The following is a 21,648-nucleotide window of genomic DNA, read 5'->3' on the forward strand; positions in this document are numbered from 1 at the left end:
AAAACTCATTTTGTTAGTTTACACATTAATGCATTTTTTCACACAGTCATCAGGGCTTCACTCAGTGTATTTACTTATATCCCCACCAGACTAAGCATTACTTATTTATTTCAGTCTTTTTAAAATGTTTGCATTTTTTAAGACTTTGTAATTGGAATTTAGGTATTAAAACTTCCAATAACACATAATTATCAAGTGATATTTTCAAGTTTCCTGTCATTTAAACATTTTTATACTCAACAACACGGCGGGTTGCTGGATGAATGACTGACCGAGACACAAACGTCAGACTTGGCACGTTTTCTGGAAGAAACCCTGAAGAGCTATTTAAACATTTGCAGTCAAAAGATTAATTAGCATGAAGCCGTCTACTGTTCCGATCAATGTACAGTTTCTATGGATTGTCTTAGTTTATTCTTCAATTTGCTTAGGATGAAATACATATACCTAGATCTGAAGCGAAGTGTGCAGCATATTTGGAGTAGTATTTTTGGAAAGTACATAAATATAAATGTGTGAACAACACAGAAAAGGTTTGGATCACAAGTGCTATTGTAATTTGTCATAAGAGGAAGAAAGAAAATGAGAGATAATGAAGATTAAGTCAAGAAGTTTAGCATTCAAGCCTCAATGACAGGAAACTTGAAAATAGGCTTATAATCTACAGGGGGAAAACTTGGCTCTACATACGGCCTTTATTTGTATGTTGCAGTAACATTTGATCCCTGCCCAACATTAATTGAAATGAATCTGAATTACATCCAAGGGTTTTTGCTTTTTTTTTTCCTTCAGTAAGTTCACATTATTTTAGATACACTATTGAAATATGAATACGCTTCATTAAAATAAATTTTCAGTAGTAAAAGTTTCAATATCGGTTTTCTCGTCTTAGTTGATCAGTAACAATTCTAGATATTTTGTAGTTTGCCCACGAAATCCCTGATACATATTTATATTGCCAATTCTTCCATAAACGGATCTGCTACAACTTTCGAGCATGATATATTAAGTTACAATGAAACACTGTCTCATTTCTTTTTTGATTGATTCTTTTTTTTTTAGCAGTGACAGAAACATATTTCCTTCCAATGTGTTGGATGACCAGTCTGTTTTGCTTTTATGACTGACTGGAAAATAAACAGGCAGACAAACAAACTCAACAATACAGTGGGTATGGAACAGTAATTCACAAGGCACCGGATGATATTACGAGGCAAATTAAACAACGTTAACCAGTTTAGTTGTTGAGCAGCTAATACTCAGAAACGTTTCTGTCATTGTAAAACCATGCTAACTGCTGGATTATCAGATATAACTGATATTCTGATATTACAATAGAAGCACACAAATGTATATTTCAGCTACTACCAACAAGCCAAAGGGCGTTATGTGTTGACAAATAATTAACAGTTGATGTGGCAGCTAGCACAGCCTAGCTTCATTAGCCTGTGCTAGTCGTGACTCTGACCTGCTCCAAAGACGTTTCTGTGTCCCGGTTGTTTTTTAAGGGAACCTCGGCTGGACGTACAAATATTTGCCCCGCTTGACATCAGAACATTAAAGACAAATTACCTTCCTTCGAGGCTACGGGTTCAAACAAGGAGTCCCGGCGGAGCTGCTGCTGCTGCCTTTTCCCGACCAGCTAAACGGGCTAGTCGGACAACAGTGAAGCAAGGAGAACAAAGTCCAGTTCACTGTCAGAAACAGACAAACCACAAAACTCAGACATTCCACCGAGTGATGACGTGATCTCTCTCATTAGTGCATAATCAATCATTCCCCTCAAAACGGTCCAGAGATGAACAGCTTGAAGCACTTCCTGTAGCTGTTAGCCCGGCTTTGGTAAACACACTGACGTGGAAATGCTGTGCGTCGCCAACCTACCATGACGTTAAGGGTTTGATTGACGTTCAAACAAATCATAACACGCAAGCGTCACGTGCGCGTTTGAGATGCGATAATAGTGGCTCCAGTTCAATAACTAAAATGAAGTTATGCTTACGATATTCTGTAATCAACCGGCTAGGTCTAATTATTTTATTTCATTCCGTTTCACTTTTTGTTGAGAGCTACAATATGACAAGGGGGCGGGACAAGATAATAAGTGGGGAGAGCATGTTAGGTTGCACTTGCCTTATGACGAAAGCCGGGCCTGCATTTTCGCTGTGGATGCATGCAGAACATAATCCAGTTTTCAATGTGTGGAGGCTCATTTATGCAATTTATTTAGCGATCACATTTCAGTGCTTAGCATAAATATAATAATGTGTATCATGGTTTCGCCTAGGCTGTTTCTCTCTTTTATGATGATAGTGTTTGCTTTGCCTTTAGTCCTGCAAGATTTCTTTCTTCGGATGCCACCCATCTTTTTCCTCTTTGAATAAATAAATCATCAGGAAGCTTTTTGACCTTAACCTCCTTTACCAGATTTTAAGAAAAAAAAAAAACTGACACCACTTTAAAATCTTATATTGATAGGGTATGGTCTGGTGGCTATTTCTTGGCCAAATCAAAGGTGGGGCAACTTTTTTCCAGAACGCAATTTTTCATTTATACAATTTATACCTCAGCGAATTGATCTCTTGTATTCTTTCGGAATAACGACTGCGAATGAGAATTAGCTGTTGTTACAATCTGGCACAGAGTATATTGAGCATCACAGTGATCAGTACAACGAGTTAAGCTAGCAGTGAAAAAATTAGTTTTAGACACTGTAGTTTTATAGGTGAAATATTATGTTTTTCACCCAGATAGTGCCATTTTGGTAGGACAATCAAATAACTATCTACCTTCAGTTGTTATAAAAATGCTGTATCAAATTTGACTTAACATAAATTTAATTTCTTAATTTGAAGCCTTGAAATTGGACTTCTGGTTCTTTAAGGAACTCCCGATCTTTCTGGCACTCTACCTTCAAGAAGGCATCACGACATCACTCCTTTATTAGCCCTTGAGCAATGTCTTTACCAATGTTGCACTGAGAAGTAGCTCATACCATGAGGTCAGCAGATCCAAAGTTTCAGCAAGGATTTGCTGATTGCAGCAGGCTAGTCTGATGGAGCTGAGTGGGGGAGTCGGAGGGAAGGCGTTCTCTGTGAGGCAGACGCTTGGTAGCTTGGAAACTGCAGGCCCGGGGAGGATCTTCGACCTTGTTCCACAAGGAGATTTTCACAGCTGAATGATTGCCAAGGGAGATTAAAGAATTTCTTAAACCCGCATGACAGAATCAAAGCAACACTCCAGATATGTTTGTGACAAAGGAGTAACAACGATATAAAGCTCAGAAAAGTAAATTTTGCATAATCTAAAGTCCTAAACAACCTTTGTCTGATAAAATCAGTATAAGACTTTGTAGCATTTCACATCTGCATACAATAACCATGTAATAGGTAATCTTTTTGCCATGATTAATTTACATATGTTCTACTTAGAGCAAATCTTTACCAGATTATATTAAAAAGAGAATACTTTCACAATTTTCTTTGCAAAAACACATTCAGCCGAGCAACTCTGAATAAGCGAAACACAACGGAAACAACAGTAAGAAGAATACAACAATCAGTTGTTACACTAAAATATCAATGGAGCACAGAACTTTTCATGAACAGGTCCCATTTTAATCCTCTAGTTGATTTTAGGCTGTTTGTCTTTGGTTGTCTTGTGTTATTCATCTTTCCAGGAAATCTTCAGACTTCAAATTGATCATGGTCAAAGATGAGGCTAATTGACTGTTCAATTAGCAAGTGTAGATCAGATCTTCAAGAAAACTATGCTATGGTAGAACTTTAACAGTTCCCATTTGGAAATGATATTCTCTGGATCAGTAAGATTTTTTTTATCTTTGGATCGTCAAGGGTTGATCTTTAGTTGCATTCTGAAAGAATATCATGTTCTTATGAGTATAATTTCACAAGAATGGGGTTTGAAGTGATCATTCTTTGAATCCCCTCAATATCTTTGGATGAAAGAATAATGATCAGTTTCTTAAGAAAAAAAATACCACAATCCTTTGACTGATTTTGACCCTTCAGGTAGGACTAAAGGGTCCATGTCTGGATAGATTAGTTCAGGAATCATATTTGATGTGACTTGTTCTGCAGGGGGACTTCAATGCTCATGTGGGCAATGACAGTGAGGGGTTTGGTTGGGAACTCGAGTGGTGTTTTGTTGTTTGGACTTCTGTGCTCGTCATGGATTGTCCATAACGAACACCATGTGGAATCATAACGGTGTTCATATGTCCTCTTGGCACCAGGACATCCTCGGCCGCAGTTCAATGATTGACTTTGTTGTCTCCTCGACTGATCTGCAGCCACATGTCTTGGGCATGCAGGTGAAGAGAGGTGAAGCGCTGTCCACTAACCTCTACCCTGTGGTGAGTTGGCGCTGGTGGTCCTGGTCAGACATGGCAGGTCCAAATGTATTATAAGAGTCTGCTGTTGAGATGGAGCTTTAACTCCCACCTCCAGGAGGACTTTGAACATGTTCCAGAGAAGGTGGGGAACACTGAATATGAGTAGACCATGGTCCATGCCTCCATTGTTGAGGCAGCCTGTTGGAGCTGTGGGCGTAAGGTTGTCAGTGCATGTTGCTGCAGCAATCCTGAAACCCACTGGTGGACACCTTTGGTGAGGTATGCTGTTAGGCTGAAGGAGTCCTATCAGGCCTTCTTGGCTGGGACTCCAGAAGCAAACCAAGCGGCATGCAGCTCAAATGGTTATTGAGGCTAAAAGTCGGGAGTTCGGAGAGGCCATGGAGAAAGACTTCTATGTTCCTACCCTCGTCTATTCGATTCATCTTTCTTTGGTCATGAACTTTGGGTCATGACTGAAAGAATGAGGTCATGGATACCCAAATGGGTTTTCTCCGCAGGGTGTCTGGGCTTTCGCTTAGAGATAAGGTCATAAGCTCAGTCATCCAAGAGGGTCTCAGAATACAGCAGCTGCTCCTTCACGTCCAGAGGAGCCAGTTGAGGTGGCTCGGGCATCTGGTCAGGATGCCTCCTGGACGCCTCCCTAGTGAGGTGTTCTGGGCACGTCCAACCAGCAGGATTCCCAGGGAAAGACACATTGGAGGGATGATTGTTTCTCGGCTGTACTGAGAACACCCAGCCTCTTCCTACAGGAGCTGGCCCTCCAGGAAGCTGGGCCTCCTGACTTAGGCTGCTAAAAGTAAGGCTGCTTATAAGATGGATGGATGAATGGCATCTATCACTTTTTTGACTAATGCCATACTTTTTTGAATTAATAAATTGAAAAGTAAAATTGTTTTGCATTTTTAAATGCACAACGAATGGGCTGTGACACCTGTCACCATGGTGTTTAGCTAATGGTGTTAATGTTGTGCTTCGAAATTAGTTGAAGAAACATGCAACACATTTAGTTTAATAAGCTACATTTTCAAATGACATTAGTCATGTGATTCTAGCTGTAACTGTGGACGTATCAAGCAAAAGTTACCTGTAAAAAAAACAAGAAACTTTCCCACTAAATCATTTTTTTTTCTCACTAAAACTGGGACTCGCCATCAATGGGGCCCATGTTGGGTTGGGGAGGGAATGTCTGGCACACTGAGGGATAAAATGTGACACTTCTGCTGCTTTAAGCACTAACGGGAATGTGAATGCATTTATTTATCTCTGGAAACCAAAGGATTTTTGAATTAGCAGTACGATCCATCAGTTTTCTCTATTTTATTAGTTTATGATCAAATTTGAGTAAATTTTGCTAACATTATTGTTGTTTTGATCGTGCATTAATATGTGACATTTGTTAATCAGATAGGCTACACATACTGTGGTCAGTGGAGCGGTTCTGAGTGTGAAGCGGCCTAGTGAGGTGCATTAACCGTGTTGTTGTTGTTGTTTTTAGATTTTATTTAAGGCCCCAATTTAACCAACCATCTATGAATAAATGGAGGGGTTGATAGAAGAAGAGAAGGGGGAGAAGGCTGTGGACAGGTAATGGGGGGTAGTGTTAGTCTGGACCTCACGAGCTCGAAGAGAGACAAAGACAAGGAAGAGGGCGAGAGAAAGGCAGACTGTCCCTTCTTCAGTAGGACCTGCACGCCACACACAGTATTTAACATGAGGCGAACCCCCGCCCACCTCCGTCCCTCTGCTCTGAGAGGGGATCCAGCCTCACTCCTGCGCAGCTTCATGTTGATCAGCACTGAGGGAACAACGAGGAGAGGATCGTCGCTGGCTGTCAGGCGCTTTTCCCTGACATTTCGCCGCACCTTGGAACTTTTTGTCCATGTCACCAGCGCAGCCGAGGCCAGGAGACCCAGCAGCGCCCAGCAAACTCCTTTGCTCTTATTACACGGATTCGTTTAGCCAGACCCGCAGTTCACGTAAGTGCACGAGCTCACTTTCCCTCCTTTTTTTTTTCATGTCTGTCACTTTGTTCACCAGCATGTGTTTGTGTTTACGTGTCTGAGCTGACACCAGTGTTTTCTCTCATCTGAACGGTCAGTTCGTTCAGTCTGCGTCAGGCTGCGCGTCTGTTTGCCAAGTCATTTCTCCTTTTCACTGTTGGCAAAAAAAACAAACAAAAAAACCAAAATAAGAGCAAACTCAATAGCTGCTTTCCTGTCCTCTGGAAATACATATTGCAGTCAGAATGTTTTTTTTTTTTTTTTTTTTTTTTTGTATTTTAGCAAGCTGTGCGCCTGGCAGAACTGTTGTGTTTTGCGCAGAAAGACAAGTATTTTAGAAGGTGAAAAAATATTTTGATGTGAGGAGAACGTTCTCATTTATGCTTCCGTTGTTTGTGTTGACAAAATACACACACACACATACACACACACACACACGCACACACACCTTAACTCTTACATTTATTATATGCTACGGAACAAATTAACGCGGCACAAAATATCAGATCATTTTAATTGGTTAACAGTAATAATAATAACAACATTATTACTAATTATTATTATTAATATCAATAATAATTACTTTAATTAATACATAAAATACTAAATAATAATTAATATTATTATAATAATAACAATAATAGTAATGATAATTACAACTACAACAACAACAATACTACTACTACTGATAATAATAATAATAATAATAATAATAATAATAATAATAATAATAATAATAATAATAATAATAATTGGGATATGCTAAATCTCGCAGTCTGACGTCAGATAAACATTTTTTTTCTACTCCTATCTAATAAATAGCTCCACGATTTTTTGTGAATGGATGTGAAAAGCGCAGTTTGCATTGAACCTGAAGTTCAATGCAACAGCCTTGCTAATTGATCTAGATATGTATTTATTTATTTAGATATTTAGCTGGCTGTTGTTTGATTCATTTAATCTGGGTAACCTATAAAAAAATGGTAAAACAACAACAACAAAAATGTCAAGTTATTTTAGTAATTTGCATGGTTCTGGAGACCTTCAGTTTATGGTCTCTTTAGGCCCAATAGCAAATCCGGACGTTTGAGACAGATTTGTTTAATCCATGTCAGAGTTTGGCCTGAGGGGATGGATGTAAATGTTCCCTCTGGTTACCAGCCTGTCCTGAAGGCCGACCGGGATGCTGCGAACATCCAGGTAGGCCAGTATTATTAGTCGGCTTGAAATCCCTTCACCAAAATGACAAATTGTACGCTGACTGCAGAAACCCTGTTGGTGGAAATGAACGCATAAATTCCAAATTGAGCTGCAGTTTAGGTCGAACACGGATTTCTCCTGTCTGCTGTGGCCCCTGAGATCCTTTTTTTTTTTTTGAAGTCCCTTAATTTAATAGAAACTACTCTGAATTAAATCAATGTTTTTTGTTGTTGTTATTGTTGTTTTTTTAAATATAGAAAGAAAAATCATCACAGCCTTATTGTTTGTAGGCTACCCTGGCAAAAAAAAAAATGCTCTTAATGAGTTGAGGCTGAATTATTCAAGTTTTTACACTTTCAAAAGGAACAACATGAGTGTTCGTTTCAATTCGATAAATCGTCCTAAATTCTAGATATCGATGAGCTCCATGTTAATCGCCGCAGAGGACTCCTATTACCCGGAACAGACAATTATTTTCTGGTGATTGTGCCGCAGGACTGCCTCGGCCTCTCAGTCCCTCAGTCATATGCAAATAGATGTTATACCAGAGTGGAAATTAACATCTACAAACATTGGTCTGGAATTCCATCTGCCGCCTCTTGGAGGTGGCCCTTAATAAGTTCTCAGACAGCAAAGTGACACACATCTTAATCAACTCCTAATCCCGGGAATTAATTCTCGACGCGTTTATGAATAATTCCCAGAGCAATGCGTGCGGGGCCGAGCGGAATGCGCCGCGCCGCCAGATGGATCCGGCAATTTCCTGGAAAAAAAAAAAAAAAAAAAAAAAGGAGGATTTCTGCTTCTCATTACTATTTATTTGTTATTATCACAGGCGGTATTTAAATGAAAGCCTCCGCTGCACCTCAACATCGAAGTTAGACACGCAGTCCACGCCTCATGATGTGAGTGAATTAAAACGCGTCAGGTTGTGGGGTAGAGGGTAGAGGGGGGGCTGCAGGGGGCAGGAGAGGGGTTGTTTTTCCAGGGCCTCATATAGTGGCCCCCAGCCCCAGGAAATAGCCGGGGCCCTGTAAAAGCGCACTCCTCTCCACAGACCGGGCCTGACGTTGTCTCCTGAGGAGTGTGTCAGGTTGAAAGGGGCTGGGCCCCCCAAACCCCTCTGTGATGCCAAAAAAAAAAAAAAAAAAAAAAAAAAGAAGCACGGTTTCACAATAAACCTGTGGACTGATTTTTTTTATTCAGTTATGAAATCCAACCCCCAACCCCACCAAAAACAGGCAACCCTCTAACAGCAGCACTTTTATTTTAGAAGTAAAATTGAGTCCAAACAGAAAACCTTGCTTCATCCACAGACACCAAGAACAAAATCTGAAGTGAGACAAAGGGTAGCTCTTTAAATATATTATGTAAACATGAGTCACTGAGCCCTTTTAATTGACATATTTGCTATTAGGAGGCAGGAAGGTACATGTTTCTGAACTAGAATTTTTTCAGTCTTATTCCAGTGGTTTTCCTTTCAGCAATCTTACTTTCTTTACCCCCCTCCCTCCCAAAAAGATACAACAAAAACCTCCATCCATATGATACAGTTTTAACAGGATTCCTCCTAAAGAAAACTTTATTGATTAATTGGGATAATAACAAACTAAACCTGACAATATTGTAGTGGAATTGGAATTAATGTAGTTAAAGTAATGTAGTTAAATATAATATATATATATGTGTGTGTGTGTGTGTGTGTGTGTGTGTGTGTGTGTGTGTGTGTGTGTGTGTGTGTGTGTGTGTGTGTGTGTGTGTGTGTGTGTGTGTGTGTGTGAATTGGATCTGTTTGTCTCATAAAAAAAACCCATTGAACTAATTTTTGCTTCAAATAAACCAATTTGAATTCATTCAAATTAGTGACTTTATGACATACTAAAATAATTTTTGAGTTTAGAGTCAGTAGGTAGAAGTTAGAAGGTGTACCAGTGCTTCAGTGGAAGTCATTTTTTGGGGGGGATTTGCATAAAGTGGGAGTGGAGAGGAGTTCAAGTGGAAAACCTTTGCCAACTGCACATCAAATCTTCAGCTGGCAATTTCTCCAAATTCGCTGTAATGCAGACCTCTACAGGAGATCCAACCTGCCAGTAGCCATCACCATCTACAATGACTTTTTGAATAATCTTAAATTAATATGAGTTACAACAACCATTCATTTTCCTGTGGGATCGATACTATGGAAATCTTGAGGATTTCCATAGTTTATCATATGCCCCCTTTAATTGTTATGTATTTGAAGATGTTTTATATTTTAAAGAGTAACCAAATTTAAAGTCAGTAACTACCCTCACCGTCTTATCAGTACAATAAAAAAAAGAAAAAAAAAACACAGACAGCCGATCTGGAGTTTGGCATCCTCACTTTATTTACCGCCTTTCTAAACCACCTGCCTGGTTTAGAGACTTCATAGTTTCCGTTGTATGATAATAAAATGTAGGTACATTAAGAAAACAGTATTACATGTCTCTCCAGAAAGAGGACATTGTCAGTGTTAGCCATGTGGTCACAGAGTCCAGGGTTTCCCCCAGAAAACTTGCTAAGCCCGGTGCTCAGGGCGCTACGGCAGTCATCCAGACACCCGCCGTGTTTTTGAGTTCAAAACTGTTTTTTTACAGCTGCCAGGAAATTTGAAAATATCATTTGACAGTTTTGCATTTTTGGAAGACTGGAAGATTAATGCCTGAACACCAACTATAAAGTAATTTAAAAAAGCAATCATTAAAAAAAAAAGAAGAAGAAATTAACAGTGTAAAGCCTGGTGGGCCGCCAGGCTTATAATACACTGAGGGAAATCCTGGAGTCTATAGGCTGAGGCCTTTGGAGCTTCTGTTTAAGATCTCAGTATCATGATGCTGATCTAATGGAGACTGATTTACTTTGTCTGATTTTCATTTAAAAAGAAATAATAAAAACATGACTATCTGTAAATTCAGCTCTTAATGTCTTGATGACAATCAATTAAGCATTATGCATTGCTTATTTATTTATTTTTTACACATGTATAACAATACATACTCATCAGTTTGATAGTGGCTCATTAGGGAAAAGGGTGTCAGAGGATGTAGTTTCTCCATCCTCTGCTTCAGCCTTACTCAAGTACTCGAGTCAGTGTGTTGCTGTTGTGTGTTTGTGTGCAAAGCATCACAAAGGCTCATGTAACCAAAATACAAAGAGCTGGCATGAGAGATGAGAGATGGCAGGGAGACATGAACAGGGTAGGTGTGTGTGTACGCCTAAAACAGGTTTCTCAGAAAATATATTGGCACACATAAAATCTATAACATATGTAGCAAAACAATACACACCGGGCAGCTGACTGTCCAGCTCTCACCAGACAGAGACTGACAGCATTACTTCAGCTTGCATGCTGATGCCACTGCAATTGCAAAAGAATATAATGAAAAAAAGGCCAAGCAGCCGGATGCCCTTTCTGACTTTTATCATTCTGGGTTTGTTCATCATCTATTTTGCCAGTTGGACTTGTGAAGTTGCCCAAGCGTGCCCACGCCTCTGGTTAAATCTGTTTCTGCTGTCAACATGTTGGCTTTATTTGCGTGTCATTCCCAAACCTCTTGTGGCTTTGGCAGACCCGGATGGCTCTGCTTTCCATCGACGTTGTCAAAGCGTTAACTGATCACGGGGCAATCAGCCGCGGCCTGGGAGACAATGCTTCGTCCCCGCAAGTATGAAATGAGAGCGAAATGTCATTGTGAGGCTTTTTTGTGGCTCGTCTCATGTTCCAAAATAGACCGAGTCCACAGGACAGGGCTTCCTACAGCTGCTTGTGTCAACCTCTTGTAAAGGCTCACAACCGCCACACACACGGAGCAAACAGAGAAAGAAATAGACACATGATGTAAGCTACTGACAGATGAAGCGAAACACAAAATGGAGACATTGTTGATTTATGTGATTTTTATGGCAACAGCGTATAAAATGCACGGTACTGACTTTTATTGCATTTGAGAGACGTGGAAATAGATGCAATTCTGCTGAGTTTCTATGTTGATCTGTAACAACAACAACAACAACAGTCTAATTGCGACAGTTTGCTGTAAAGCCTCGTCTGATTTTTATGTAAAGGTCAGAATTTCTACAATGCTCACCAGGGAACAGTGAGCTGAAACATCAGTCACATCTTCAAAGCAGGAAAGCTTGGACTGCAAGAAAATAGTCTGTTAAAAAAAAAAACCACACAAAATGGTACTAAATGTTTAATAATGAAGTGAGTTTGTCTCTGATTTGAGGATCACAGTGCCCACGTTAAATGTGACCTGGGAATATTAACCTATTTATAACATGTCTCTCCTCCGTGTGTGTGTGTGTGTGTGTGTGTGTGTGTGTGTGTGTGTGTGTGTGTGTGTGTGTGTGTGTGTGTGTGTGTGTGTGTGTGTGTGTGTGTGTGTGTGTGTGTGTGTGTGTGTGTGTGTGTGTGTGTGTGTGTGTGTGTGTGTGTGTGTGTGTGTTTGCGCATACAGCCTGGTGATGGATTTTAACCTGCTGACAGACAGTGAGACCCGCAGCCCGGCGCTGTCTCTGTCTGACTCCGGAACACCGCAGCATGAGTCGGGATGTAAAGGCCAGGACCAAAGCGGTCAGTCAGCACATCTGCCTGTCTCTTCCTCTGCATGTGGATCAGAACATTTCTCCTTTTTTTTTTTTTTTTTCTTGATTGCTTTGAGCGAAACCGTTTCATTTTTAACCTCCTTGCTCTAAATAGTTTTTAAATGTGTCAATAAGCATGTTTTTGTGATTTTTTACATGTTTTAATTTTTATAATGTCATAGTTCACTGTGCCCGCGGCGGCAGCGCCCACCTCCCCCCGCCCCCGGTTTCCCGGACCCTTCACGGTGCGCTGATTAATCAACCGACGGCTCGTATCGGTGGCGCTGAACCGATCAGCGAGAACCGACGTGATCCACGTGGATCGTACAAACAGAAAAGAAAGGAGACATGAAGTCTCCTATTTTAATTTTTCATATATATATTCTGATTCCAATGTACTTATCATGTAGTTTAGCCCCGAATTAAATACTTTCTTACGTGACACATTTTAAATGATCGGTTCGTAACTATATTTTGCGAACCAGAAGTTTATTATTATTATTATTATTATTATTATTATTATTATTATTATTATTATTATTATTATTATTATTAATTTATTTCATAGAAACGATTCCGTGATTCACTTTAACGTTTAACAACGTTTTTTAAAAATGTTGAACTAAAATAGGCTATATTTTATGATTTAAATTCAGGCTTTGTAGACCGCGCGCGTTAAAAGTTGGTTTCTGTTTTTTTTTTCTTTTCTTTTTCTAAAGTGGAGGAGGAATAAATATAAATGTCTGCAGTGTTTTATTTGAACTAATTTGTGTTTCACAAGATTTTTGTAACCTATTCATTTGTTTGTTTGCTTTTGCAAGACAAAAAAATTATTCTAATGAAATGAATGACTGAACTCAGGCACTCCGGTTAAGAGACATTCATTTATGGGAAGAATATTTCTCATAGGAGTGCTACAGCTGCTAAGCCTTGACTGAATCATCTGACATGTGAAATAAAAATAAACTTTTATTTGCAGCATTTTTGTTAGTTTGGGATCTTTTCTGTCTTCCCAGGTGTTGAAAGGCGATGATTTTAATACTTTGCTGAAGTGATTTCTTCTGCTTAAAATAATCTGATGCACAAAGCTGGAGCATATAGCTCTCTCCTTCTGGCACATTGTTAGTCAAACTGGTCCCATTGTTCATTAGGAGATCACTCTGAAAGGCCAGTCCTTTCCTCTGTGCTGTGTTATAGACTTAAGTGACAGCTTACCAGTGTCAGTTTACTGCCAGATAACAGCCTCAGCCTGGCCCTTATTGGTTTTGCTGGTGGCCCCGTGGAGCTTCCTTTTAAACCCAGTTGATCATTTTGAACTGCTCCCAGAGACCTAAGCCCTCACCAAACAGAACCCAACCTGGCCCGGTCACAAAGGCCTGATCCACGGGATTAGCTCGCCAGCTAAATTCACGTCTTTCTGTAAGGTCCTCAAATTGCATGAGCTCGATCTGGCAGCGAGGAGCCCAGGCAGACATAACATCCAGCAGACCTTTAAACCAACTCTGCTGGGGAGAAGACAGACACAGCATCAGATCCGCTTTGCATGTAATAATTGTTTGCATTTGTTTTCCTGGCATTGTAGCACAATCACGGTCGTCGGTTTCTCGCCTGAAGGGACTTGAGTTGCTATTTGAACAGAGATTATATTTTCATTCGTCTGAGGTTGGGCTGTGTTGATTATGAGCTTCATGCAAATTTATATGGCGGTGTGGCGCGTATAGATACAAAGAACTTTGACTTGATCATTTGAATTTTGCACTAATCTTTAAGCACATCCTCTTGAAGTGCAGTGACACCGAGTGCTTTTATTTATTTTTTCTTCAGGCCATTAGAGATTGGATTTGTTCTTATTAGTCTTTTTTATGTAGTAGTGTTACAACCCAATTGACTTGAGTAAGATTGCTTTTGCTATTTATAGAACAGCAGTTCTATACTTATTAGTTTCATCTTGATTATCAGTTGAACCTTATTTGTTTCATGTTTTTCACTAAAGTGTTGACTGCTTTTCTAACGACAGTCTTTCTGTATTTAAACATATTAATACAAGATTTCCCCAGAAACTTTCGGTCAGTCATTCATCCAGCAGCCTGCCGTGTTTTTCAGTCAAAAAATGTTTAAAGTTGACTGGCAATTTGAAAATATTACTTGATAATTACTTGTTATTCAAAGATTGGAAAATAAATACCTGAACACCAACTGTCAAGTCTTAAAGAAATGCCAACATTTTAAAAAGATTTAAATAAATAAACAATGTTTAGTCTGGTGTGGGCAGAAGTAAAGCCTGGTGGTCTGCCAGGCTTATAATATACTCGGAGGGTTAATCATGCGCTCAAAAAAAAAAAAAAAGAACTTTGGGGGTTATTACATTAACAAAAGAATATCATGTACTTTTAACACAATAATTTCATGTTTCAAACGAAAATGTGATAAAATCATCTTGGATAAACAAGAAATTCAATAACTTAACATTCATGAAATGTTATCATGTTGCGATGACGTGATTCATTACAGTCAGACTGATATTGTGCTGAAGACGACGAGTGAGATTATGGGAAATCACACAAGGATATGCGAGATAATTGTTTTGCTAATTAATCAGCGTTTCTTTACCATTTGCACCATTTTCAGCTTGTTGCATGCTTGTGTCAAAAAATTGAATTGAGGTGGTCATTGCATTTCCAAACAAATAACATGTTGTTTTAACAAAATAATTTTATGTTTCAAAAGCAAAAGTGATAAAATCATGTCAGAAAAACACACAGATCAATTTAAAAAAAAAAGAACTTCGAGGGTTATTACATTAACAAAAGAGAGCAATGTCTGATTTATTGCTGTCTGAAATAAATCAGACAGCAATTGTCTGATTTATTTCAAACAGGTTTTTAAAAACAAGAGGTCAGTATGGATCTGTGTGCATCACCAAGAACAAAAATAATTAGCTTACCACGACTTTTCTGCTTGAGAAGGCGTAGGAAGAAGTGAACACTCATTTAATCAAACCAACTTATAAGACAAGAAAATCGAGAGATTACACCAGGCTAAGCATTGTAATAGTAACGACAATCATAAATAACTGAACATGCAGCACCAGAATAATTCCTAACTCCTTGCCAATGTACATTTAATATGTGTTGTATAACAATAAATAAAATGTAAAGAAAAACAGAGAGAGCGAAAGAAACTGATAATAATGATAGCTCCTGTTTATCTGCAGACACCGAGAAATCCCAGCAGAACAAGTTGGATGAGTCAGGTGTTGAAGACGGCTCTCTGAAGAAGAAGCAGCGGCGGCAACGGACTCACTTCACCAGCCAGCAGCTCCAGGAGCTGGAAGCCACCTTCCAGAGAAACCGCTACCCAGACATGAGCACAAGAGAAGAGATCGCTGTGTGGACCAACCTCACTGAGGCTCGGGTCAGGGTGGGTACACACACACACACACACACACACACACACACACACACACACACACACACACACACACACACACACACACACACACACACACACACACACACACACACACACACACACACAGGGTCAATTTAAACCGCAGGACATTTAATTAAAAAGACATGGTGCTTTCAACATGACTCTCGATTTTGTTGATTGTTTTGCAGTCGTGTTCTGAGGCAGACTAATTTTTCTCCTCTGAAAATATGGCGTAGTTGCAGTGGGAGATTTAACTTCAACCAAAGCTTATATCACAAAATCTAGATTCACTGAGGGTAGTTGGTTGTCCTCGGGGAATGTACAAAAAGAGTGTATCCCCCTCTTTGTGGTATTCTGGATTGTTTCCTGATTCATTCTAAAAACATACAGGTCCATCTCTGGAAATTAGAATAAAATTGAACAGTTCCTTTATTTTAGTAACTGAAATCTAAAAGTTAGACTCATTCACTACTCAGAGTTTGAAGTAAATCTCTGAGATTGAGAGTTTCTCAGAATAATTTCATAGCTAACGTTGTCAGTTATAAATTTGAGATAATGAAAACCCTCAATCCTCAGACCTATATAATTGATTAAATGGAGAAATGTTCTGATCATGAGGAAGCCTGTTTACATAACACATACAGTCAGTAGCTATGTTTCCATCCCATTGTCAAATTTTGAGCAAATTTTGAAGACTTCACTGTGTTTGAACTGTAAGGGACTACCAAATATGGGACAGTGAAAGGTAGAATCTGGACGGTCCTGATGGCTTGCAATGTTACTGGCAAAATAAGAAAGTCCCAGTAGATAGATTTTGTACAAGACACAGTGGAGGGTGCTTTGTCATGATCTGGAGAGCTTTTTGATTCAGGTTGTGCAGGGACATCCAGATAGACTATGGGGAGATGTTGCAGCAGGCCTCCCTGTGAAAAACATTAACTTTGCTTGACTACTGTGTCATGAACGCAGAAGTTCATAACAACTTTATCCAGGGAAACTATTTTCTTCTTATGTACCACCCTACATGTTCTCCTGGTTTAAATCCTGTGGAAAATGTTTAAGGAAGGATAAACATAAGAGATTTACAAAAGTTCCTCCTGGGTTCAAAACCCAGCCTGGGGTCTTTCTGCACGGAGTTTGCATTTTCTCCTGTGCAGGAGTGGGTTCTCTCCGGGTACTCCGGCTTCCTCCCACAGTCCAGAAATATGTCTGTTAGGTTGACTGGTCTGTCTAAATTCTCCTTAGGTGTGTGTGTGTGTGTGTGTGTGTGTGTGTGTGTGTGTGTGTGTGTGTGTGTGTGTGTGTGTGTGTGTGTGTGTGTGTGTGTGTGTGTGTGTGTGTGTGTGTGTGTGTGTGTGCATGGTTGTTTGTCCTGTCTATCCATGGTGACCCCGCCTCTTGCCTGTTTACCGCTGGAGATAAGCACCAGAACACCTGGCAACCTCACTAGGGATAAGTGCGTAATAGAGGTGGATGGGATGAATTCTACACTAAGCAGCTCTTCCTAAAGCCATGAAGCAGCATTCCCTCCAGACTACTGGAAACACGTGCATCCGTCATGAATTTTTGAACAGATAAACAAGAACAGTGCCTGCTTACTATTAATTTTTTTTTGACACTGTTAGGGTTTTGTGGGCTTTAGCCTTTAAACTTCTGACCAGCTGGTAAAACAGCATAGTTAAGTTCTAATTACCGCCTGGTTATAATCCAACATTGAGAAATGTGAATACATTTGGTTTCTCATCTATTCCCAAGATGGAAAGTGCTTTGGACTTTGTCAACATTAACATGCAAACATTATTCTGAGTCAAAATGAGTACACCTCCAGGCAATGATTTGCTACTAAAATCAAATGCAAAGTATTGTAGAGAACACAGTGCCATGATGCATTCTTGGACAAATGCACCTTTTGATTCCAGCTTTGTTCTTCTCATTTACACACACACACTCACTCACACTCACACACATAAACCCTAACCATCAAATACCTCCAAACCCTAAAATCAGATTTTAGGGTTTGGGGACCAAGATTTGTCCCCACAAGAAGCAGTGTCCACAAAACCCCACATTGTAGACAGAAATAGGTTCCCACAAGGAGATAAAGACCTGGTTCAGACACACATGGACACATGCTGCTGCACATGGACTGGCGATCTGTCCAGGGTGACCCTGCCTCTCTCCCACTGACCGCTGGAAATAGGCACCAGCACCCCAAAGGGATAAGTGTGCATGATAAGTATGCCTACTTTTTTTTTTTTACCTTTTTAAATTAAAATAAATGATTGGCATGTCTCCAAATGCAAAACATTTAATCTTATTTATCTTCGATATAAAAGTTAGAGCAAAGTTTTCCATGAATTTACCCACAGATGAACTTTCCCTAAGAATTATTTTCTTCCTTTGAAATTTTAACCAAAGGCTTAATGAAATTAATATCCCGTAGAAAATAGACCATAAAATTACAAATTTGAAGATTGCCCTTCCCTGACATGACTTTCATTTAGATTTCACTATTTAAATAAGTGACAGATTAGTTTCAATAAGGTCTGATTAATACTGTTTGATCATACACTTCATCTTAATTTGTGGGATCATTATGTCTTTACCCGTGTGCACACAGTAATACTGAAATCACGAGAGTGGGCTTAAGTTACTCTGGCTGGATCTTTTTTTAGAATTAGACTTTATTGACTTCAGACTGTTTCAAGAAGGAAATAATTGGAAGAAACTTGTTCATTTTTTCCTGAAATTTTGTCTCACGTGCAAACATCAAATTCATAAAGTGGATGAAGGTGAGGGAACCTTTCACCCAGGCCAAAAAGTCTTCACTGTTAAATCCAGTATAACTTTTTTTTTTTTTTTACCATATTATCATATTTGGTTACCTGCATGTTTGCATAGAAAAAAGTACCTTTCAAAGAACATTAAAAAGCTTCAGTTTACATAAAATCAAGCGTGCTTTTTTAGAAGGTTATAAATCACACTGTTGAGTAAAAGCAGGACGAAAACACTTGTTTTATTTCATGGCTCTCTTTGCAACTTGTATTCAAGCTTGTTGTTCAGGGATTGAATTCCTTTCCTCAGTAAATATGATCACAAAGTCATCTCTTTGCTAAAGTAAGGAACAGTGTAAATAAAACTGCCAGAAAACACAGCGCTGTAATGTAATGTAGTGACCTTTGATTTGAGTTTGTTTCCCTTCTCATGAGACAATGGAACTTGATGTTTTGATACCACATTTACTCTGCTGTTCACAGTTTAGTACAACTAAATTGTTTGCACAAACATATGATTGTCTTTCTTCCTATGCTTCAGGTATGGTTTAAAAACCGCCGTGCAAAGTGGAGAAAAAGGGAAAGGAACCAGCAGGCAGAGTTATGTAAAAATGGCTTTGGCGCCCAGTTCAATGGACTCATGCAGCCGTATGATGAAATGTACACAGGCTACTCCTACAATAACTGGGCAACCAAAGGGCTCGCAAGCAGCCCGCTGTCTGCCAAAAGCTTCCCATTCTTTAATTCAATGAATGTAACTCCCCTGTCAACCCAGCCTATGTTCTCGCCTTCAAGTTCCATCCCCTCCATGAACATGCCCTCTAGCATGGTGCCCTCGGCTGTAACTGGAGTCCCTGCAGCGGGGCTGAACAACCTGGGGAACATCAATAACCTCAACAGCCCGACAGCGCTCAACTCTGTAGCGGTGACTGCAGCCACATGCCCCTACGCCACCACAGCCAGCCCCTACATGTACAGAGACACCTGCAATTCCAGCTTGGCAAGCCTACGGCTTAAAGCAAAGCAGCACACCAACTTCGCCTATCCAGCGGTGCAGAATACCGTGTCCAACCTAAGCCCCTGCCAGTATGCTGTGGATCGGCCTGTATGAACTCCACATATGACTTTATATGGCAGCTGTGAAGCCCACCGCCACTCCGAATTCTCATCTCTTCAGGTCCATCTCTAAACTGCTGGTGGTGCAGCAGATCAGTTTGTGTCCTGATGGTTAACCATCAACCGGGTCACCGTCAACACCAACAAATGGGACTCCACAGATTGTTTCCCCTACGAAACGACCACAGTTGCAGAACTGATCAAGCATTTTCAAGCTAGTTTTAAAGAGGAGGGTTTGCTTTTCCTTCTTTTGAACTGCATGATGAGAGAAATAACAGAAATCACGGAGAAGTGAACTGTTGGACTGGTTGTTAGCATCTTGGGTGAGAAACATGAAACAGAGCTCTCACAGAAAGTGGGCTTGTGGTTTCAAAGCCAGCTAAAAATGTTCTTTTTTTTCTGCTTTCGGTGAATATATATAATGAGCCCCAAGTTATTCATACCCCTGGCAAAATTAGATATAAGTGTTTTATTCAACCAAGAACCTTACATCTGTCCAAATGTAATAAGAAAATATGAAAGGACCATGAATATTAAAATGTCATCTGTTTTTGTTTAAATTATATTAAAAAGGCATTTCCAAAATTATTTCTGCTTTTTAATGACTGAAGAAAAATATATATAGTTGGCAATACAGCAGTCTAACTTTCTCCAGTGATATCTGACCAGCAGTTTTTCATGTATTCAGGTATTTGGATAATTTATCTGTAGCAAAGAGCTCCAAGTCTTTGAAGCGGGAAAGTCACCATGCCATCACCAAAAATTTTTTTAGCTCTCTCCTCAGATTCAAGATGGGATTTCTGGGTAGAAAACAAAATAACAGTCTAGTTTTATGACTAATATTATTTTGAGTCAGAAAAACACGTTGGCTAAATATTACTTGGAATATTACTTTAACGCTAAATCTGTCCGGGGTATGAATATGATGTCGTATGACAACTACCTAGTAAGGACCATAGATAAACATTCTATGTGCACAGTGTTTAGAAACTAGAACTGCAAAATAAAAAATAATAATAATAAATGGTTTTACCCTGCAGGTCCTCATGGGGAACTCTGGAGTTTGAGAAGTCTTGGAAGTGAACACTACTCTGTAATTTTAAGTAGAAAGTTATCTATTTAAATACACGCTACATTTAGTACACAAGCAAAATTTTCAAGCAAAACTCTGAAAAGCCATTTAGTATAGAAGTTTGTTCCTGGTCCATGACAGTAAAAGTGTATGTAAGAAAGAAAACATTTAAAAATACAAGCTTTTATTCTGGTGTTGCTTGCTTTGTCTCATCAAAAAGAAGTAAAGGAAATGTTTCCATGAACTACAATTAAACAGAGTGTCCCATAACAGCTTAAAACTCTAGACAGCTCCAGGTTACTATGTTCCTTCACCCCTTTGTCTCTCTACATTGCACTGTTACCATTTTATCCTTGTACTTATCATTCCTTACCAATGTACTTACCCTTTGGTATGTTTTTTGTTGTTCTTTTTTGGGGGGTGGATGTGCATCTTATGAAATCACAGAAATAAACATTGGTTAAAAAAAAAAAAAGAATCTCTATGTCCAGGCAAAAAGGTCCTGTAAAGTCCTATTAAAATGCAAGTATTTATTATTACTTCCCTGGAAAATGAATTTTTATTGATTTTTTTTTTTTTTTTTTTTTTTTTGGAACATTTACCAAAAAGTGAACATTTTGCATGTCATGACGAGAGTTTTAGTGCTCGTTCTCACAGTGTTCTCTATAGCTTTCTGGACTTTATACACTCACTGGCCACTTTATTAGATACACCTTGCTAGGACCGGGTTGGACCCCCATTCGCCGTCAGAACTGCCGTAATCCTGTTGGTGGTATAGATTCAACAAAGTGCTGGAAACATTCCTCAGAGGGTCTGGTCCACATTGACGTGATAGCATCACACGCGGTTGCTGCAGATTTGTGACTGTCGGGATTGTCTGTTGGATGACTGTGCCATCTGAAAATGTAATTATATTCTGATTGGGTTGACAACTAACACATTCATCTGTGTACAAAATGAAACTGTAGGGCGGACTAACGCTGCCTTGGGTGGGCCTGTGATACTTAACTTGGGATCAAAGTTGTACTTTACTTGCTGAGATAGTTTTGATAATACAAAAAAAAGAGTAAT

The 21,648-nt window shown here is 39.4% G+C and overlaps 2 protein-coding genes across 6 annotated transcripts in view; one reads left to right on the forward strand and one right to left on the reverse strand.

Annotated features, from left to right (window-relative positions):
- Nucleotides 1–1,867, reverse strand: part of gbf1 (golgi brefeldin A resistant guanine nucleotide exchange factor 1) — a 51,601-nt gene extending 49,734 nt beyond the window's left edge. For all 5 annotated transcript variants that reach the window (XM_055029396.1, XM_055029399.1, XM_055029398.1 and 2 more), the window contains exon 1: nucleotides 1,573–1,867. The gene's annotated coding sequence lies outside the window, so the exon portion shown is untranslated. The remainder of the gene's footprint in view (nucleotides 1–1,572) is intronic.
- Nucleotides 1,868–6,191: 4,324 nt separating this feature from the next.
- pitx3 (paired-like homeodomain 3) lies at nucleotides 6,192–21,116 on the forward strand. The gene is made up of 4 exons (XM_055030242.1): nucleotides 6,192–6,351; nucleotides 12,057–12,172; nucleotides 15,398–15,603; nucleotides 18,931–21,116. Exons 2-4 carry the CDS (start codon nucleotides 12,064–12,066, stop codon nucleotides 19,498–19,500), a joined length of 885 nt encoding a protein of 294 aa, XP_054886217.1. The 5' UTR covers nucleotides 6,192–6,351; nucleotides 12,057–12,063; the 3' UTR covers nucleotides 19,501–21,116.
- The last annotated feature ends 532 nt before the right edge of the window (nucleotides 21,117–21,648 follow it).

The sequence above is a fragment of the Poeciliopsis prolifica genome, unplaced genomic scaffold (assembly GCF_027474105.1).
Source record: "Poeciliopsis prolifica strain line A6 unplaced genomic scaffold, Auburn_PproV2 SCAFFOLD005, whole genome shotgun sequence".
Lineage (NCBI taxonomy): Eukaryota > Metazoa > Chordata > Actinopteri > Cyprinodontiformes > Poeciliidae > Poeciliopsis > Poeciliopsis prolifica.